Source organism: Pyrus communis, chromosome 16, assembly GCF_963583255.1.
Source record: "Pyrus communis chromosome 16, drPyrComm1.1, whole genome shotgun sequence".
NCBI lineage: Eukaryota > Viridiplantae > Streptophyta > Magnoliopsida > Rosales > Rosaceae > Pyrus > Pyrus communis.
Window position 1 is genome coordinate 17,119,643 of NC_084818.1, and position 22,168 is coordinate 17,141,810.

A 22,168-nucleotide genomic window follows, 5' to 3' on the forward strand; every position below is an offset into this window, starting at 1 on the left:
CTTTAGGCATTGGTGAATGGTGGATTGCACTACTCCATTCTCGTGGATCTAAGGCTTTCCTAAGAGCAAACTGTATGAAGTTCTTGCGTCAATCACATGGAATAACATGCTTGACTTGAGTTTGCCAATGGTCATCTCCACTCGAATCATGCCTATTTCTCTTTGTCCTTCTTGGTTAAAACCTTGGATTAGGAGGCGGCTTTGGGATAGTTTATCCACCTTGATGCCGATTGTGGTCATTGTTGACTTTGGCATGATGTTTATGGCCGATCCGCCATCCACAAGCAAGTGGTTGATTTTGTTTTCTTTCATGTACCCAGAGACAAAGAGAAAATGGTTGTGAGTCTTTGACCCTAGCAGCAAGTCTTCATCAATGAAGTTGATTACATCATGGGCGGCACAACATGTGGCATATTCATGTGGCCAAAGCTTCAAGCCTTCACCTGTGCTTTCTTACACGTTGTGGTCGTCGGGACTTGCCAAGACTGCTACTAATGCTCTTTGTATCTCCTTGGGCAATCGCAGTGCCTTCTCCATGCTAAACTGTGTCAATAGGCTTTCTTCAAGCATGATGGTCTTCTTTTCCTCGATGGTGACAGCTTTGCCTTTTAAGGGCTCTTCTATCTCTATTTTAACCATGTGACAAGCAACGATAGTGCACCGTTGAAAGAAATCCTTCGGGAAGTACTCGTGCAAGAAGACAGTAATGCGTGGCTCTTCCTCCATAGGTTCCGCAGCGTATGTTGGCTTAACAACTTTTAAGTCTATATTGGGTTTCCTATTGTTGCGGTGACGATGCTTTCTCCTTTGTTCCACATTCGGTCGTGTAGCTCGTGGTTTTGGCTTCCTTATCTTTTTGTAGGTCATCAGTGTCCACCCTTCTTCATCGTTAGTAAGTGCATTTTGATCGTTTGCCCATAGGGATGGTTGTGCAGAAGGTGCCGTGCAGCTTAAGCATAGACAGGAGTAGGCATGCGTCACTTGGAAAGGCATAAGATCAAAGGATCCAAACATAATCGTAGTAGTGTGATTTACGGATGTGTCTTCAAGGTCAAGTTCCATTTCCCTTGTTGTGCTAGCTTCATGATAAGCTCCTTAAGGATGAAACACTTGTCAACTGGATGACTCACGATACAATGGTATTTGCATTCAGGCAGCTCAATTACTTTCTTCTCTAATAGGTCGTATGGCATTGCGACCATGTCAGAGTTAGGAAAATGGTACGTCTTCTGCTACTGTTCGCTCAAGGTGTTTTTGTACCTGTCTTGGGTGTGAGAATGCTCACCTCTCTTCATCTCATTCGCTTTGTTCTTAGAGGAGATTTTGACGGGCGTAAAGGAGGTCTTGATAGGGGTAGTATTGATGGTAAAAGCTTCCTTGGTGGGCTTCTTCCCAGTCTTATCCGCCTTCGGGGTGAACACTTTATCCTTCTTAAAGTCAGTGATTGGCTCTTTCTTCCCATGATTGGCGATACTTAGCTCCATGTCGTGGGAACAAGTTGCCAGTTCCTCAAATGTTCTCGATTTTATGCCTTGAAAGATATAATGTAACCCCCAATGCATGCCTTGAACACACATCTCAATGGCAGAGGTTTTAGAAAGCCGATCTTTGCATTCCATACTTAATGAATGCTACATATTGATGTAGTTGATGGCAGGTTCATCATTCCACTGTTTCGTACTCGTTAGCTCCAGCATGCTTACGGTGTGGCGAGTGTTGTAGAAACAGTTGAGGAATTCCCTTCCAAGCTATTCCCAGTTGTTGATAGACTCAGGCTTAAGGTCAGTATACCAGTCGAAGGCGTTACCTTTCAGCAAGAAAACGAATTGCTTGATGAGGTAGTCTCCCTTCGTCCTAGCGTTGTTGCAAGTTTCAATGAAATGGGCAATATGTTGTTTAGGATTGCCCTTTCCATCAAATTGCATGAATTTGGGTCGCTGATAACCTCTTGGCATCCTTAAGACGTCAATCTTCTTGGAGCCAGACTTTAAATACAGCACCGAATTATGTGAGCTTCCTTAGTACTGCGCCTTGATGGTGCTAGTGATCATCTCATGCAGCTGCTAGACAGAAAGATATCCCATAAGCATCATTGCTTAGTGCAGCTTCTCCTCGGCTTTTTCTATATGAGGCTCCTCATCCTCTCCGGTTTCTTTCTTTTGTAGATCAATCTTTGCGTCGCGGTTAGCTTTTCTTCATGCTACGCCTCCAGACGGTTAACTAGTATGGCAATCTGCAAGTCATTTTCTTCCACAGTCCTTATCAGCCTTGCAATTGCTTCATTCATTTGTGCCAGTTGCTTTTCGATTGAAGTCGCACCAGTAGTCAACGACTTAGTGTACCTCCTCGGGCTTTCTTCCCTTGGCACCTTTAACGAGGCTAGGATGATCATAGGCTCTTGCCTTGGGTGCTCTTGCTCCTTCGGCAGAGTTGATGTAGAGGTAGAAGGCATGGCAGAGAGAGCTCTTGCCTTGTTTCGGGTTGTGACACCCAAAGTGCCACCGCTTGCGGCAAAGATATTCTTGTTCTTCGCATTGGTTGCGGGAACAACTTGATATTTTCTTGATGCCATGTATGTTTCTTGTGGACTTGAAGACTGAGATGAGAGGCAGAGAAGTTTTACCGGGCGTGCCAAATTTGTAAACACGAAAATTCTGTAACGAATGAAATGAGAACACGTGTACAAAGTAGATTTGTATTGATGAATTTGTAGGTTACAATCTCTGTTTACAACTTTCCTCTGATTCTGTCTTCAAATTTGATGTAGATGAATAGGTTGTTGATCTAAGGGTCACGATGACTTGATGTCGGACGAACGATTGAACGATTGCTTCCAGTTTTGAGCTTGAAACAATGCTTGGATGATCTTCACCTCAAAGTTGTGGGAAAGAAGGTGTAGATATGAGAATTCGATTGAACGATTGCTTCAAGTTTTGACCTTGCAACAAAGTCTTGAAAATATCGGCATAAGTTCTTGTTGATTCTTCAAGGGAGTGCTTCGGCTTTGGTCGAAAAAAAGCTTTGGCTTTGGTTGTGAGTTCTTCGAAGAGAGTTTTGGCAGCGTATTAGTCTTTAAAGATTTGTGCAGAGGTTTTTCTGAATGTAAGATTTTCAGCCTTTCAAAGTAAAAATTGTCGACCTTTAGCTTGTCTTAGGATCTTGTATTTATAGACTTCTCAAAGCTTACCTTTGGATGGATTTTGGCTTTGATTTGTGTCTTGATTCATCCATGGGAGAATTTAGGCATGTTTTGTGTCTTAATTCAGCCACCTTCCTCATTTTGGCTGAAATTTATAGGCCTTGTTGCCTATTTGTGAGCAATCTTCAATTGCTGCTTATTTTGTGAAGATGCTTTAGCTTTCTTTTCGGTTTTGGGAGCAATTTCGGCCCCTTGCCAATTTTAAGGAGAGATTCCCCCATTTGCCAAATTTTAGAAAGGTTTTGAGCTTCCTTTGCTTGATTATGCACATGTTATTAATGAATTGTCCATTTATGATGAGTCATATGTCACGTGGATCTTTGAGATGCATAATTTGTATGCAACGAAATTTACATGTCCACAGGAGCATCCTCCACCTCACATCAGAGTAAGCAGCATGATGGACGGAAAGAAGCAATCACTCAATCCAGCTCAAGTTCAACCGACAACCTATAAGTAATCTACTTGCCTGCTAAGAACGTACCACATGCACCGTAGCAGTGGCATAGACGAGCTGAACACATGAAAGAGCAGCCTAGACCAGCAAGTATGACCAAGGGCAATCAAAAGCTCCGTTACCCCAGTAAAGGCAAATTCAAAAATAAGTAAAGAGGCTCTTGACTGAACGATTGTGCGACTTCCAGCGCAACGAAGTTACTGACAAAACGCTCCGACAAAACATGACCAACATAATCAGGTCACTTTTCACGGAAGAGATCGAGCAGACAGAGCCTCTATGCAATTTAAACATGCCACATTTCACATCTTTCAGAGAAGATGAAAACTTGAAGAGGTACCTAAATCACTACCGCAACGTAATGATCCTTTATCGAAACAACGACGCTCTCATGTGTAAGATATTTACCACCACTTTACAAGGCAAGGCACAAGATTGGTTCCACACCCTGCCGCCACAATCCATCTAGAGTTTTAATAAGCGTTTTTTTGTTTTGACCAAGGAATGCTCATGCTATCTCTCGATTAGAAAAAGCCCGACCACTTATTTAACGTTAAGAAGAACCCAAAAGAGTCATGCTGCGATTATGTGAAGAAGTTCAAAGCAGAGAAGGAGAAGATAGTCTGATGCAACGACTCAATAGCTAGTGCAGCCTTCCAAAAAGACTTCTAGCAGACCACCCTCTATTTGGAGAATTGGTCATGGGAGAAGATCTAACTCTAGCAGACTCATTCACCTTGTTAGAAAAACATACATTTTGGGACAAGGCTCAGCGAGCAGACAAGGCACCTAAGCAGCCTTGAAAAGAATCGGAAGTAGCTCAAAAGAATAAGGATAAGAAGCAGTACAACATCAAAGCAAGCTGAAAGCTAAATGCAGGGACCGATCCCTATCTAAAGGAAGCCCGATGCCTAAGAACTACACTGAGTTCTTGATCCCGATCCACCAACGATGGTTAATAGGAAGTGCGGTTAACCTACTTCAACTCTCAATAATTCAGCAAATGTGCCTGTAAAACACAATCATACGCCAAATGAAGGTACTCACCGAATTCAACGGACAGGCCTCGACTGCCATCGACAACATTACACTTAACGTGAGAACACCACCAATTGTCTTAAAGAAGATGTTCATGACAGTAAACGACCCGTTTCCCTACAGTAGGATTCTAGGGCGACCTTGGTTGATAAAGCTACATGTCATAACCTCTGTCAAGTATTAAAAAATTTGATTCCGCATCTCGGGAAGATGAGTTGGAGAAATCAAGTCTAACTAGGCCACATCTCGACAATGCACTATGCAAGTACTGAATGAATCAAAGAAGAAGATATTTACCTCTTAGAGGTTACCGAAGTTGAAATGGACGACAAATCTACCAAATAAAAATTATTGCACATGGATCAAGAAGATGGTGTCAACATCAACACACCAATAGACGAGACGGGATGGAAACCTGAAAAGGATGCCAAGCACATCATTCTTAATCCCTAGCAACCAGAGAAAAAGGCTAAAATTGGCTCATTTCTGAGCCCAAAGGAAAAGGAAAAGCTCACAACTTTTCTTAGGCAAAATCGTGACATCTTCACATGGTCACCTTCCGACATGCCCAGTATCGACCCCAAGGTAGCATGTCACAAGTTGTACGTCAACCCCGCTGCCAAACCAGTGATCCAAAAGAGAAAATATTTCGCACTTGAACAAGTAAAGCGGAAATCAACAAGTTATTGAAGGCCGGGGTCATAGAGGAGGTAGCACACTTAACATGGCTTGCCAGCGTCATACTAGTAATGAAGAAAGAGAAGAGAAAATGGAGAGTTTTTGTGGACTACACCGATCTCAACAAAGCACGCCTAAAGGATCCCTATATAGTTCCCTGAATCGATCTACTAATAGATTCAACTTTCAGGAACCAATTGCTCAGTTTCTTGGATGCATACTCAGGCTACAACCAAATAGCCATGCACAAGCCCAACAAAGAGAAAACCACGTTCGTGATCGAGCGAGGCACCTACTGCTACAAAGTCATGCCTTTTGGCCTTGAGAACGCATGAGCTACTTACCAACGATTGGTAAACATGATGTTCAAGAAACAAATTGGAGTAACCATGGTGGTCTATGTTGAAGATATCATGGTGAAGGGTAGGCAGTGATTAGACCACATTGGCAACTTGGTGGAAACTTTCAACATTCTTAAAAAGTACAAGATAAAGCTTAATCCCGCCAAATGCACGTTTGGAGTATCTTTGGGCAGATTCTTAAGGTACCTAGTAACCCAAAAAGGAATCGAAGCACATCCCAAGAAAATCCGAGCAATCCTAAAGATAAAGTCTCAAACTACCTTGAAGAAGATCTAAAGCTTAACCAGATAAGCAGCCGCACTCAACCGCTTCCTCTCGTGGCCCATCGATTAATGCAAGCCTATTTTCAAAGCAATCAAGAGGGCACAACATGATAAATAGGATGATGAATGCAAAAAAGATTTCCAATACCTGAAAAAGTATCTCACATCACCGCCCTTACTATCCAAGCCAAAAACAACATATGACTTATACATCTAATTGGCAGTTTAAGAAGTAGCAGTAAGCTCTACCCTCACACAAGAAGAGTTGGGGACCTAACTGGCAGTATTCTACACTTCTAAAGCTCTTCTCGATGCAAAAAACAGATATCTAAAGATCAAGAAATTGATTTTGGCGCTACCTGTTACGGTTCGAAAGCTCATACCATATTTTCAAGCTCATACCGTCATTGTCATGACTCAGTATCCTCTACGATCAATCCTACATGGTCCAGACGCTTCTCAACGAATAATAAAATAAGCGTTGGAACTTGGCCAATACGACTTAGTTTACCGACCCCTAACAGCAATAAAGGCCCAAGCCTTGGCGGACTTCATGCCAAATTCACACCTAGCCTAGGCGACGCAATAACACAGCCGAACGACACCCTAGAGGCAATTGAACACGCCATAACCACACATGCCTCACCCGATGGAGACTTCTGGCATTTGCATGTTGATGGCGCATCCAACTACAAGGGCTCGGAAGCAAGCATGGTCCTTGTCACCCCAGAAGGTTCGATGATCAAGTATACGATTACTCTAGGCTTTAAAGCATCCAACAACGAAGCAGGGTACGAAGCCCTACTAGCAAGCCTCCAAATACCAAAAGACTTTGCAATGAAAAAGCTTACAATTCATTTCGATTCCTAGCGAATCACCAGCCAGACTACCTGGGAGTACAAGGCAAAGTATTCGAAATGGCACAATACCTAAAGAAGGTATGAAAGCAGCTTGAGGCATTTCAGGCTTACAACCTCACTCAAATTTCGTGGGCAGACAATACCCACACAAATGCGCTAGCCACCCTAGGCTCCTCCCTCGACCGTCAACTCAAACTCTCTATTTCAGTGGAGTATCTGGACAAACCCAGAGTAAAGGCGAAGCCAGCAACTGAGGTGTCACAGGTTAGTACAACTCCGAACTAGCAAGATTCCATTATAGACTACCTAGTCAATGGCACACTCCCAACAGAAATATTGGAGTCTAGAAATCTCTAAATGAAAGCAACACACTGCTACATGTGGAATGGCATTCTCGTCCGAAGATCCTACATTGGACCACATCTCTGTTGCGTAGCGCCTCCCGATGACCTAAAGGTTCTAAGTTCAATCCACGAAGGTGTTTGTGGAAATCACTGCCAAGGCCAATCCTTGTCGTAGAAGGCTCTTAACATAGGCTACTACTAGCTTACTATACATTAAGATGCTAAAGAGTTATTACAAAAGTGCGACAACTGCGAATGGCACAAGCAGGTATTAGCACTGCCTACCAACAAACTACACCAACAGATGAGTCATTGGCCATTCATATAGTAGGTAATCAACCTAGTAGGGCCAATGTTGCTCGCTACTAGGGGTAGAAGCATGATTATCATGGCAACTGACTACATCACCAAGTGGGTGGAAGCATAGTCCATGATAACCACAACTCAAACGCACATAGAGCACTTCATATGAAGGAACATCATTTGCCCATTTGGCATCCCTCAATCCATCATCACAAACAACGGCCCGCAATTCGTAGGCAAAGATTTGGCAAAGTTCTTCTAGAAATATGGCATCAAGTAGCACATATTCATAACAAGGTATCCCCAAGGCAATGAGCAGGCTAAAGCATCAAACAAGACAATTCTCGATTACCCCAATGGTCTTTTTCAAGGCTTAGCTAACTTAAAGATTTATGGTCTTTGGCCTCAATTGGGCCATAAAAATAGAGGAGGCGTTTTACACAGTACACCTTATTGATGACTACCCTGGAACCCTAAAGCTGCTACTGAGTGCACTAAGGTCGTCTGTGGTTTTTAGAAGATTATCTATGACTTGCCTTTTGAACAGTAAGCAGAGCTAAGCTTATACAACCACACATTTTTGTGAAAGGTTAAATAGTTAGCGTGCATACGAAGCTCTATCCACTGCTGACATACTACGCAGTCAATAAGATTCATCTTTGCCAAGCGTGGAATGATCATTCAGATCTACACTAATTCATAAAGTGATGTGATACTTGCTACGTAACCCACGGAATTGGTTACATAAAGTGCAAAGTGTTCTCTTGAACCTTTGCCCATGAAATTATATACAATCGCGTACTTTTGATACGAAAGGTTAGCGAATTTCATGCCCATAAAATTTTGGTATGTTGTGATGCAGGCCAGAGCTAAGTGGTTACACAGACTCCTCTGCTTCTGTAAGTAAAGCGTCCAACTACCAACCCTATGGCTAACAACTTTGTCAAAAGTTCTACACCAAAACCTACAGTTGTATAGGCTACGTGGGTCTATCTTCTTATAGAAAAGTAGCACGCCTGCCGCTGGTCTAAAAGTTAAAGGTTATGCGTAAACAAAAGAAGTGAATATGAAGAAAAACGAAGGAAGCAATTTATTAAATTTTCTAGCAAAATTGATAACAAATAACAAAGGCCAATAAAGTTCAAGCAAAGCAAAACGTAACAAGGAAAATAAAGAAAATCCTAAAGGCTTCCTAGAAGACTACTCTTCAGTAGTTTGGACATCTCATGACCACTCGGTTGCCACACCTTTAGCAGCAGCATTATCCAGCTCTTCACCCCCAGCTGCCCCAACCTGGGCACCAACTTCTTCAACTTCTTCAACAATACCTTGGAGCTTCAACACTTGGGGTTCAAGCCTATTGAAGATCTTCTGGAAGTGGATTACTTGATTATAAGCAGTTACCAACTATTCATCCTTGGCAAAAGCAGCAAAACGAATCTCAAAAAGGGCATGCTCAAGATCTTGAATCTAAGGTATGTAACGACCGATCTCCTTCTATGCACTTTCATACCTAACTTGGATTACGTCAAGCCTAGTCTTTAAGTCAACGATCTCATGGTGAGCAGTCTCAAGCTGCAGAGAAATGGGGGCAGATATAGCAGACTTTTTCAAACCAACAAGCTTAAACTCCAACTTTTTTATCTTCTTGGCAGAAGAATAAGCCTCGGTTGCATAGTTGTTACCATCTCCTTGGCAACCTTGGTATCCTCTTAGTCAAGGAGTATAGACACAATTGATAGAATCATTATTTTCTACATCATGGCAAGCAAAGCAGTCCTCCTATATTAGGTTGTATGCTTCGCAAAGGAACTTAAGCAAACAACCCTTCTAATGCTATAAATAAGTTTGGCACACGAGTCTATGTCTTCAACCAAATCAAGCTTCAAAAGAGTATAGATCTCTACAAACTCTCTAGAAACAGGTTTGGTGGATTTCTCACAACTGCCCATGCGAGCAGTTTTTTCTTTCTCAGTAGACCAACCAGTCATAACAGCAAGAGGAATAAGCCCAGGCGCCACTTTAGCAAAAGAGACCACTTTATCGCTCTTCATAGTAGCAAGCCACTCCAAAGGTGAACCAGACTTAGCTCCTAACAGATGTCTTGGTATAAACTTTAGCACTGGGGGCACGACGAAACCTTTACGCTGAGCAATCCTATCAACAATCGTACTAGCTATCTTTGACATGGTAGGTGTCACAGGCTCAGATTTAGCAGCCTCATCTTTCTTCCCTTTGGAAAAAGTCAAGTCAATCACAAGCCTCTCGGCAGAAGGCAAACCCTCACAAGCAGTGGAGTAAGTCTTCAATTTTTTTTTCTCAACTAGCATCTCTTAAGCAGGCAGGGAAGATTTCTTCTTTCCACTTTTATTCATAGCAGGCTCCACAACAATGATCGAAAGAGCCAATGCCTCCTCCGCCTTGATCCTCTTTATCTCCTCTCCTGAGGTATGCCTACCTTTCTCCCGACGAAGAAGACTAAGCAACCAATGCCATTCATAGTACTCAGCAAGGATACCTAAACCAATGTGCACTTTCTTCATATCTAGAGAAGTCTTTGCAGTTAAGCCAAATTTTGAATCTATATAGATAGAAAATGACAATCAGTATATTAGATAACAGCTCAGCAAAAGCACAAAGTAGCTTGAAGACCAAGAAGTTTACTTATCGGTGATGAAAATCGTCAAAATACGCAGTCCAGGGGAAGAATCAGACTCCCACTCTTTACTTATCTCTAAAGTCTCCTTGGCCCAATCATGATCTCCCTTGCTCGAATGATCGAAGAACCTATGGTTGGATCATAGTTGGCCAACTCCATCAATATGGCCTATGCTAAAGAAGTACTAGAATTTGTTGACAGTCAGATCCAAGTCAAAGAATTGGCTTAGATTGAGGAATCATACCATCACACAGACCGCATTTGGAGAATATTGAGCAAGGGCACACTTCATGGAGTAAAGTACCTCTTGGAAGAAACACGGCATGGGAAAGGTGAACCTAAAGACACACCCTGATCCCGGTGTTCGAAGTACAACGAGATGGCCACGTGCTGGCCGACACCCGAGGGTGATGTAAGCCATTTTATAAATGCATATGCCGAGAACATGTGAAACATGCATATAAATTTCGCGCATAAGTACGCAAATTAATATTCAAATATAACCTTAACAAAATAATATAATAAGTTCAATTGCCAACAAAATAAAAGTGATAATGCATGACATAAATAAAGCATACTACTAATTCAGAATACAAGCGGAAGATGTAACAGAAAGTGTTATTACAAGAATGTCTAAGTGGAGAGAATGACACAAAGTCACTGGTATGGAAATGTCTCGTAGCTCAAATTGTATGCCTCTTTCCTAGGTCCTAAGGGGGCGCAAAACAAAACATGAGTGGACCAAGTTGATATATAAATAATACTGAAACAGTTATTCATCAACATATTAACCCCCAAAGTTTAGAAAACTCATATAGCATAATAAGTAATAGGTTTTCCAAAAACTCTAGCATGCCTTAAAACCTTTCATAAAACATATATCATATATAATGTGCTTAGTAGTGTCATCATAATCGATCGAAGCCACTACATCACCCGACCAAAGCCAAATATATAAATATCTTCTGACCGAAGCCAAATAAAAGTATCAATCGCTTGCAGACACATAGTATAGATAAAACACTAAGTAAGCACATAAAATCATGAACATAATACTTCCAAAATATATCTTAATTAGAGCTCAATAGCTCAAACATCATACCATAAATCTCAGTAACAATTATTCGATAAAGCATGATATTTCATACAGCGTAAATCCGATTTACTCATAAACGTTTCATAAAACATAGTCATAAAATCATGCTTTCATATATGCATTTCTAATAATTAAAACATGCATTTTGGAAGGGGTTTACTCACGGATACTCCGTCGTCGAAGAGTCGTGCGAACTAGGTAGGACGAAAATGCCACTAACAAACGCACCTAAGCACATAAAGTGACCAATTAATAAAACTATACTAAAATGATTGAATTTCAGGAAATAGATGTCATACACAGATTTAGGACATCGAAAAACCTAAGCGGGAACCTCGGATACCTCCATGCACCGCCACGAGGCGGCGGCCGGGAAAGCCACGAGCCATCGCACGCACCGTAACTTACCGAGTTGGGTCGTCGGAAAGTTGGCCAAAAAAGTTACCACCGTGGACAGTGACGAAGCACAAAACCTCTGGTAGAGGCGTGTGTGCTCCATGAGCTAGCCAAGACAGACGCCCCCACACGCTAACTATCTGGGATTCGGTCAGGCCGGGTAGGATCTGGGTTTTGGGTCTAGGCTTGGTTCTAGGTTGGGCTGATTTTTGGGCTTATACCGAAGGTTTAGGTTTGGGATGGGCTGGACAATTGGGTCGAGTAGTAACTTGGGCTTGAAATCGGATTTGAGGCTATCGGGTTGGGTAGACCCAATTTCAGGCCATGGATCAGCTGATTTTTGGGCAAACCTTTAAACGCTCATAATTTCTTCAATACTCAACCAAATTGAGTGATTCAAATATGAAAATCATAGTTCTCAACGAGACGAAAAGAATGGTACCTTGCAAGACTAAGTCACTATGGTTTAGCTAGAAAATGGCCTGGAAGTCACGGGTTCTCGCCAGAATATGGGGAAAGTTCACTCTGAGCTAAATTTGCATTTAACAAGCATGTACAATTTAAAACAAGCTTCGATCTAACCTTAAAAGACACCCCAAAGGTTTCTAGGAACTTGCCCACATCGGGAAAATCACGAAAGTCGTCGGAGTTCGTCGAGAGAGGGATGCACCGTGACTGTCACGGTTGAAGTATCAAGCTTTGGCCTAGGGTTTCGAGGTCCTACGTCCAACAAGTGAGTTTTGTGTTTGTTGTTGTGTGAGTGAAGCTCAAAGAAGAGAGGGAGAGTTTGCAGAGAAAATAGAGCTTAGGGGAGTCTTTAAGGGGACAAGGAAGAGAAAATGATGAGGAAAGAGAGATAAGAAAAATCTGAAAAGTAAGGGGGAAAATCCAAATAGGGACAGGGATAAGGGGACAATAATCCCCATGTGGGTCCCACGGTTCACAAACTAAGAACACTAAAAACGAAGCACGAATTATCTGAAAAACGACCGACGTTTCGAAACATAAAATTTTCGTTATACATCCGATTTTGAATCCATCCGTGCCTATGCATTCGTGGAGATGAGTACGATATGAATAAACTAATAAAATTTGAACTACGCGTTTTGACAAGACGGTCAATGAAAGTCAACTCAAGGGTACAATGGTAATTTCATAAGCCCAATAATACAAAATATGATAAATCAAGGACGGGGTTTCACACCCAACACGAAGCAGTAAGGGTGAAACTTGATAGTTCTTCGAGCCCCACCAAAACAAGGTGGTTTAGCGCCCTTGTGCCTCTCTCTCTCTTTCGCGTTTCTCTCGCATGGGTCCAAGCCTAACGACCCAAAGTCAACACCCTAATGCCTAACCCAAGCCGAGCCCTAGCTCTCCTTCGTGACCCACGCTGCTGCAACCAATCCTCAACCTGAGCTGAGTCGCTGCCGCACCAAGTCGACAACTTACCTTGGTGCGGTGTAAAGATGAATGAAGCAATGAAAAACCGTCCTTTGCATGGGCAAGTGAAGAAGATTGCTAGGGGAGGGGAAACAAATATCCTGTAGCTTTCTCTCTCTTGTAGGGTTGAATAAATTGCTCTTTGAAGTTAATTTAATCATCTGCTTAAGGTAGACTTAAATAGACTTTGGGAGCAATTTATTTCTCTTTCCTAGAATGATCTACTTTCCAATCAAAGTGGGAATCTACATCAAAATAGGAAAAAATCTTATGTTTCCTAAAGCAAAGGAAGATATGTACACCTATTATCCTTTCCTGCCAGTAACCCAGTAGATGTGAGGGCATTTGTGGAGCCAAAAATAATCCAAAAATTATGGAGGTGACACGTGGACTTTTGGGTAAGAAGGACAAAATTACCCTCAAGACACATCGGGATTCCCACGTGCATGCAACAGACAATAACGACTCAATCAAGAAAGAGTCAAAGGTGATCAATATAGTATTTATTCAAGGAAGTTTTAACGAAAAGCCCACGATACTTTTCACTTTAACGAAAAACCACATTTTTACACTGAAAAGTCAATCCTGATACTATTCACTTTACCCTTTATTTTATCCTTATCATTAAAATTCAAAGTTTTCAAGCTATTTTCATTAGTTTTTCTTTTATTCAACTCCCTCTCATTACTCCTCATCAATCTCTTATTCATTTTATTCAAAAGGTAACTCCCAAAACTTCCTATTTAATTTACGAATAATTGCCATGTTAATTGCAAGATATTATTATATTATTTCACATAATATTTTGCAATTATTCTCCAATTACCACCATATATGGCCGGCCATTCCTCCACCAATAGAGCCGGTCACCCTCATATAAATACCCCTATTATCCCACTAAAGTGCTAAGCCATTTGTTACCCACAAACTTCTAAATACATTTTTTTTCATAATTCTAACTTTGGCATCGGAGATTCTTCAGCCAAAGCCCCCCATTCATCGTTAGCGTGTGAGGCGTTTGACCTTAATTTTAGATGTTATTATTTTACAGGTACATTTTCGTCAAATAAGAAAGAAATATGGGTTCACATGATCCAAAGAAAGGTCTTCGAAAATTTGCTTCTCAGCTACAAAACGTGACATGATTTTTCTAGTTGGCCCGGAGCAAATATGAAGCGAGGACAGCCTTGCAGCCAAGAACCTATATATGGAAAAGAAAAGCTCCTGTCCGCTGTTGGAGCTTCCAGTTCTGCAGCCACCTTTGCCAGAACACCGGAAATTTGTTTGCTCTCGCTTACAGCTCTGATTGCTCACACTAGTGCCAGTAGAAAATTTCTTTTCCGATGCCTGCACTCATCCGAAAATTTCGACAACGTACCTGAAAATGAGCATCCCATCCCACTGGAAATAAATGTCCATCATCAGGTGAATGGCATCAATATATATATCAAACAGGTACTACTAAGACCAACTTTAACCACCTTTCCAGAACAAGACCGTCCATGTTCAAAGCACAACGATAACCTCACTAACGGTGTACATGTCACCCGTTTGAAATACAGAGGAACCCTCAAAGAAGAATTTACATGATCCAGTTCCGTCGATACTCAAATCCTATATTCTATAAATCTCGTTTTCTAATGTATACAGACATCAAAAATGAACTTATTTACGTACAAGTTTCGTGCAGACAAAATGGCCATCCATATTTACAGCTTCTGAAAATATGGGATGCTGCTTGAAAAATTTCAGCAGCTTGTATTATGTTATGTCCTCATATGTATGGAACAACATTATACAAAGCACCTCTGGTTTCTTTTCTGGTGGTGATTATCCTGCTGATATACTGAGCCTCATCACTTTGAATGCTCTTGATGCCAAAATTAGGCAGGCTCATGAGGACGAGTAGCCCAGAGCGAGCTCAAATCCCGAAGGCTTCGGAAGTACTCTCCCAAGGCAAGAAGGCCTCGAGCAGCCTGGCGGGTTGTGAGGATGTGTGACATCTGCTGTAAGGTCTCCCGCCGAATATGATCAGCCTGTTTGGGTAAAAATATCATTTAGTCAGAAAACATGGAATAATAAAACTCCAACAGGAAACAGTTGGATGGTGGCATATAACATTACCTGGGTCACAAAGCTCACGAGAGCTTCCAATCTCTCCATGGCATTGGCCATCTGCGGGACATAACTGCCTTCGTCCAGTTGACCAGCTGCCAGAGTCTCGGCCAGAGTGTGCTGGAGTTTATCCATACCTTGCGAAAGAGCATCTTCTGCTTGTTGACATGATTGTCTAAGGTTGTGAACATCCAAAGCTTGTTGGTCTGTCAACGGGTCAAGGTGAGGCTGAAGAACCTGTAATATATATACTCAAATTCTGGAACTTAGTGTTGAAAAAATATGCCAAATGAAATTGTTCAAAGCATTGAGGGATGTCCAATAGAACAGTAAGGTCATGTTTTGGCGAGGGATTTCCAAATCCCAAGAGATTGAGGCCAAGTAAGTAACAAATGAACCACAAAATGTTAGTTATAGGAGATTAGTAATGAGACTTGCAAAGACATGAACCACAAAATGTTAGTTATAGGAGATTAGTAATGAGACTTGCAAAGACATGTACGAGAGATCTGTAAATGATCATTCCAAGGAGTGATTTCCAAATCCCTCTAATCCCCTATGTCTAACAGTTCGAGGTCCGTTCCTTACTAAAAATGGCCTATCTAACAGTTTGAGGTCTGCTCCCATGGGATTTGAAAGTCCCTCACCCAAACATAGATTACCTTAAGAATCTCTGAAGGGCGAAACCCTCCAATCCACGAGAAAAACCGTTCAGCTGATGTTTTCCACACCCCGGATACCACATAGAAAACGTCGGCTTTCGCAGCAGTTGATTTCATGCTGAAAAGCTCAAAATAGTGATTCATGCCACTATCCACAAGGAATTGAAGCTCCACATCACTTATATGAGCGTGCAAAGCAGTCCTCAGTTCACAAATTTGCCTGTTTTGTTCTTCCACCCAATGTCTATACTCCATCTCAAATGTTGTTACGCCTGCAGAACCTGGAGTTTCGAATTTTAGAATACGAGGACCTGTAATAAAGGCAATGACACAACACAATGAAGATATAGCAGAAAGCATACTAACAAATAAACCTGAGTTTATGGTGCCAGAAAATCCAAGAGGATTACTATCCAGTCCACCGCCAATATACACGCCCTGCTATAATTTACCAGGAGAGAAGTTATATCAATTATTTTTTTTTCTTCGAAATCAATCAGTAAATTGTAATTACATAAAAGCAAGGTAATCTCCTACCGACCTGTGGTCTTGCTCGGTCAAGTTCTTGCTCTAATTGAACAAGCTTCAAACGACTTGTTTCTAACTGCTGAACATAGGCCTGTGTAGGAAAACTCATAAAATTAGTCCATTGTATCACTAGTTGCATGTATGATATCCTTTCAAATACGTAGTACACTTCCTACCTTCTTTCGCATCCGGCTTTTACGAGCAGCCTCCCGATTTTGTGCAAGACGTCTTTGTACCTAAATATTCGACACAAATAATGTCTAAGCTGCTGGTGTGAAAGCACTAGCTACCATGATGAATTTTACTTCAACTAACACTTCACTAATCTCATTCTCCATTCATGAAGCATGACTAATCTCTGAAATCGTGAGCATTAACAAAATAAGCATGACAATAAAGAGGAATTGCAGGTCATTCCACCTCTTAACCTATATTGTGACACTCTTTCATCAAACTTATAAAAAATCTTGATCTGTAAATGTGTATTTCTTGACAACGTGCAAAAAAGATGACAACAGATCATGACAAATTATGAAGTGGGCATATATCGAAATGAAATATTTATATATCATAAAGAAGAATCATCAGCGAAGAGTCAGAAGCGATGCTGGCAGTACAGTTACCTACATGCTTTGTTAAAGAAAGAAAATAGGTCACCATGAGCGTGAAGCAGAATTCCGGAGTTCTTACCTTGTCCGTAGGTTTAGTTGCTTCTTGGTTACACTTGCTAGAAGGTCCCAGAATTCCATGGGAAGTGTCCTCTGACTGGAGAAATCCAATGACAACAAAAGAGTTGAGAAAACAGACCAACATGGGCGTACGTGCGCCAGGAAACAAGAACAAAAAGCATAAATTGCAAAAGTTCACCTGATTATCTAGTTTAATGTCTTCATCCAGTATCATGGATGCCGAGGCATTAAAATTGCCACTACTCCTAAAGCTTTCATCCCACATGCTAATTTGGTGGATAGGCTCATACACTCCCATCCTTCTTGAGGTGACAAACTGGGTGGATGGAGAATTCATGCTACTGGCAATGGAAGAAACCCAATGAACATTTCACACATATAAAAGCATGTGGTCAGCAAAACCTCCAAGATTTTTCAGAGAGAGGGAAGTTAGAAAACCAGATTTCTATAATCTCGATCGATATGCCAAAACCGATATCCATCTAAAATAAGGTCTATATGTATACGAATTCAAACGTAAGTAATAGTATACTGGAATTACTAAATAGTAAAACAAAAAACAGCTGCGTAACAATTTGATAAAAGATAGAGAGAAACAAGTATATCCCAAAACTCCGATGGGACGGAAGCTCAGAGAAGTATCCGTAGCTTCTGAAGAAATTATCACAAGTGTAGAGTTGCTAAGGTGATACACACACACACACACACACACACACACACACACACACACACACACATACATACATATATGTATGTATGTATGTATAGACATAGACATATGCATCATATAAAACGATGGAATAACTTGAAGCTTTGAGAAGCATCATGGTTTCCTATACTTTAAGCACAGAAACGAAGCGAAAGGTTGTCGAAAAATATACCATATAAAATATTGTATCATGCGTTGAAACTGCACAACACATGAACAGAGAGAGAGAGAGAGAGAGATGGAAGAAGCAGGCAGAGGTGGAAGGATGGCGTATATTTTGAGATTGAGACACAATACTAATTAAGTCAACCCAACAACAACTACAAACAAACTAGTTGCTTTACTTCTCTTCTTCTTCTTCTGCTCCCTATTCTCAGAAACCAAACATCTCTTCCCAGTTCCCCCTTCTTCCTTCCCACAAAAACAAAAAAACAAAAGGGGATCAGTAACTCACTGAATATCTGAAACTGAAGCAGAGCAATCGGAAGTTGAATCGGAAACCCTCGCTCTAGCTGCTGCTGATGCTGCTGATGCTGCTGTTGCTGATCTCGGTCGACAGTCTCAGCTCTGCAAGTCCCATCATCGACTTTGATAGACAGAGAGAGAGAGAGAGAGCACGACAGCTTATTATAATAAAATAGACACCATTTTCAAACCTTCTAATCCCCCTATTATTCTAATTCAATCTTTCTTTAACATACTCATTAGTAAATAAATATGTTCGCAATCACTTATCCATCATTCACCTTTGCAACTCGTTGCTTCCTCTGATGCTTCAAATCACTGCTCCACTCCCTCCTCCATCCTGCTTATATAAATTCATGTGCTCATTATTTTCATTCAATATTATTATTCACCATCGTTTTGGTATTTAGAGTCTCCTGGCCAATTCCTCGTTTAATATATTTCCTTTTCTTTTTCCAACAAAAAAATTCTCACTTTCTTTTAGAATATAAAATAAATAAATAAAAACAACTTTCCCATATAATATTTAAAACCAATTAATATTTGTGTTCTTTCTCTGCCGTCTGAATATTTAAAACCCATATAATATTAAAAACAACTTTCCCATCTAATATTTAAAACCAATCAACGAACGAGAGTCGTAATCCTCATCCTCCCAAAATAATATATCCCACCCACGAAAGATTTTTTAATATGATCGATATACGAGATGATATATTATGTATCATTATACAAATTATGGGATTTGTGTGTTAAAATGTTAATAACTTAAAAAATAAAATTTCTCACCACTTATACAAAAACAAATAATGTATCACTCATATTCCCGTCACAATAAAAAATTTCTCTCCACCCACCGCTAATGTGCGCACCAGGTGGATGGCTCTCTTACGTCTCTCATAGCCTACACTTTTGGCCTAACTACGCACAACTAGAGTGTCCGGTCGCGTCGTATTCCCGGTTTGTTTGAGGAGAGCTTTGCGTTCGGAGGGCGTTTGATGTAAACGCGCCAGGTAGAGGCGTGAACAAAGGCGTAGAGGAAGTGAGGGGAGTTGATAATCGCGGAAATGGAGTGGCAGTTTTTGGAAGTGGGGTCGGCTTTGCGTGCCCTTGTCTAATTGTAATTGTCTAATTTGTCTCTAATTTGGGTTTTGACTTTGCTGTTGGGGTTTGAACCTTTTTGAGAGTGGGAACAGTAACGGCAACAACAATATTCATACTTTGTTTCTCACTATTTCAATTTCAATTTTCATATCTTAATACAACGGTTTAGTAATATTTATCTTCTTTTATAAATGAGAGGTTTTAGACTCGATTATCATTAAAGGTGAATTTGAACCACATTATTATTAGCTCATTGTGAGGTAAACCTATCATCTCTCTCTTAGTGTAGAATATGTAGATAATATCGTTTGTTCAAAAAAAAAAAAAATCAATTTCAATTTTCAGGCCATGCACTAAAGCTCTACAAAAAGAACTACATGGTAGACATGAATTCTACAATGGATATTTTTTGGTGCTTCCTACTATAGGATATCTCAGACATTGAAATCATTAAATTTTTTTATCAAAATTTAAAATATCTGATAGTTAAAAGCTATAGATATTGTATACTCCAGTGCACCACCAAAACAAAAGTTTATTGAAGCAAAACCACAAAGGGAAACGACTTGTCCTATAAAATGAAGGAACATATCATATTGCCACTAGAAATTAGTATTACAAGACATTAAAACTACGAAACCCAAAAACCAAACTGAAACTGTCAACCTAGCCCAAAATCTAGTCGAAGTTTCAAACCCTAAGTCATCATAACCTTTCATTCATCTTCCAGTTATCATATCCTCTCTCTCTCTGTCCCCTCTCCATCTCCCTCTCTCCCTTACTCCCTTACTCCCTCCTCTCTCTCTCTCTCTCTCTCTCTCTCTCTCTCTCTCTCTCTCTCTCTCTCTCGATTTTCTGCTTCTTCCCCTCCCATTGCGATTTAGGCACTGAAAGGCGATGCAAAAAGAAGATGCAGCAATGCCTCAACTTCTCTCCTCATCCTCCCTTTCAGACCATCACGCTTCTCTCACATCTGCAGTCTATGTTTTGCGCTTTTTATAAAGCTTAAAATAAAAGGCAAATGAAATGAGCTAAGGCCCAGAACTGTTTGGAAACCGAGTTAGACCTGAAACATTCTGGTCCGGTATGATTCGGGTTTTTTTTTTTATTAATATTGATAAGAATCGAACTGGACTAAACCTTAATTTTTTTGGTTTCCAGTACCACTTTGAGAGGTGAACCGGACTAAACCGAACAATGCCAACTCCTAATTAAATAAACAGTAGAGTAACAAATTATTTCAAATTTTCAATACCAACTAAAGTGTAAGGGTGAATTGCCATGCCCTGAAATCAAGTACATAAGTGCCACGACCTATTTGACAATGTAATGTGTTAACGCTCAAATATGGTGACGTCAACAAAGGACAAGCACGATCAACCTTGGTGGGAGAGAGTTTGTTGGGAAAATTAAAACCACAGGATTTAAGTGGTCCACCCCAAAGGAATGAGCTATGTCCACTAAGAATGTATGCTATATATTTGTCAAGTTTACAAAAACTCTCAAGAATAATCTCCCAATACAAACGGTAAACCTTTCTAGAATCCAACCTCTTGTTTACGTTATTCCTGCTATTTATATAGGCTCTCCCTCAACCCAAAAAGTTTTGGGCCTTAATTCTAAGGTTGCCTTAATTGGCAAGTGGCCTACAGGTGATTTTGGAGATCGGTACGTGCAACGAAGTTAATATTTGAGAAGGTTTACACTGTGGGGTAATGCGTCGAAAAGCTATTAAACCCATCGTTCCGCTTAAGGGATCGAAATCTAGTCAGATCGAGGTCTCACCGTAGGCTATCTTCTTTGCTGATGGTCGACACGTACATGGAGTTGACATCTGAATTGACTTGCCTCTTGAAACTTTGTGTCGAAAAGTTGTCTAGTCCATTGCTTGGCTAAAGCGGTCAAAAAATGTTCAAGTCAATCATTTTGCTTGTAGTGTTTTCGATCACTCAAGGCACAATGCTCGATGTTAGAGCTTTTTGGGTTAATGTTGTGGGCCTGGTAGTTGGACCATTATTCTTGTGGGTGTTTAGTGGACTTATTTAAGAGGCCTATACTAGTAGGTTATGACTATACATTATATAATGGGGCCGAAAAGGACTTTGTGTTAACATAAAGCTAAAGCTTTACAGAAAGAACTAAATGGCAGACATGAATACTACAATGGATATTTTTTGGTGCTTCCTACTATAGGATATCTCGGACATTTAAATCATTAAATTTTTAGGTAAAGTACAAAAAACTACCTCAACTATTGATGTCACGACACTTTCATACCTTATCTTTTAAAATTGACAATGTCATACCTCATCTTTAGAATTTGTGTCAATGTTATACCTTTCGTTAGCTTGGCCGTTTATTTCTTAGTTAAATGCTGACGTGGCTTAATCCGGGACCCATTTTTTATTAAAAAATTAATAAAAAATTATTAAAAACAAAAAAAATCATTTAATATTATTTAAATATTAAAATAATAAAAAAAGTACATAAAAAAATAAAAAATAAACCTCTCCTTTCATCCCTCCCTTCTCTCTCTCTTCCCCATCTTCCTGCAACCCAGAAAGAAGAAGAAGGAGGAAGAAGAAGAAGAAGAGGAAAAAAAAAATAAATAAATAAAAAACCCCAAACCAAACCCAATTCGTCCCCCCTCCCCCCACCACAAACCCAACCCCCTGCAACCCAGAAAGATGGAGGAGGAAGAAGAAGGTAAAAAAAAAAAAAAAAAAAAAACCAACCCTAACCCAAGAAAAAGAAGAAGAAGAAGAAGGGGAAAAAAAAATAAATAAGTGGGAAACTCAGTT

General features: G+C 40.5%; 1 protein-coding gene across 4 annotated transcripts; it reads right to left on the reverse strand.

Moving 5' to 3' along the window:
* Nucleotides 1-14,557: 14,557 nt before the first annotated feature.
* On the reverse strand, nt 14,558-18,824 carry LOC137720393 (transcription factor TGA1-like). Of its 4 annotated transcripts, XM_068459458.1 has the most exons (10): nt 18,545-18,824; nt 18,253-18,384; nt 17,268-17,430; nt 17,091-17,165; nt 16,577-16,636; nt 16,414-16,491; nt 16,247-16,313; nt 15,873-16,153; nt 15,220-15,447; nt 14,558-15,131 (listed from the first exon to the last, which is right to left on the reverse strand). In XM_068459458.1, the coding sequence occupies exons 3-10, from the start codon at nt 17,424-17,426 to the stop codon at nt 14,979-14,981; spliced, it is 1,101 nt and encodes a 366-aa protein (XP_068315559.1). In that variant the 5' UTR covers nt 17,427-17,430; nt 18,253-18,384; nt 18,545-18,824; the 3' UTR covers nt 14,558-14,978. The 4 variants fall into 4 exon arrangements, with proteins under 4 accessions (XP_068315559.1, XP_068315560.1, XP_068315561.1 ...); XM_068459459.1 differs by having other exon boundaries at nt 17,268-17,427; nt 18,253-18,824; XM_068459460.1 differs by having other exon boundaries at nt 16,247-16,310; nt 18,253-18,824.
* Nucleotides 18,825-22,168: the final 3,344 nt, after the last annotated feature.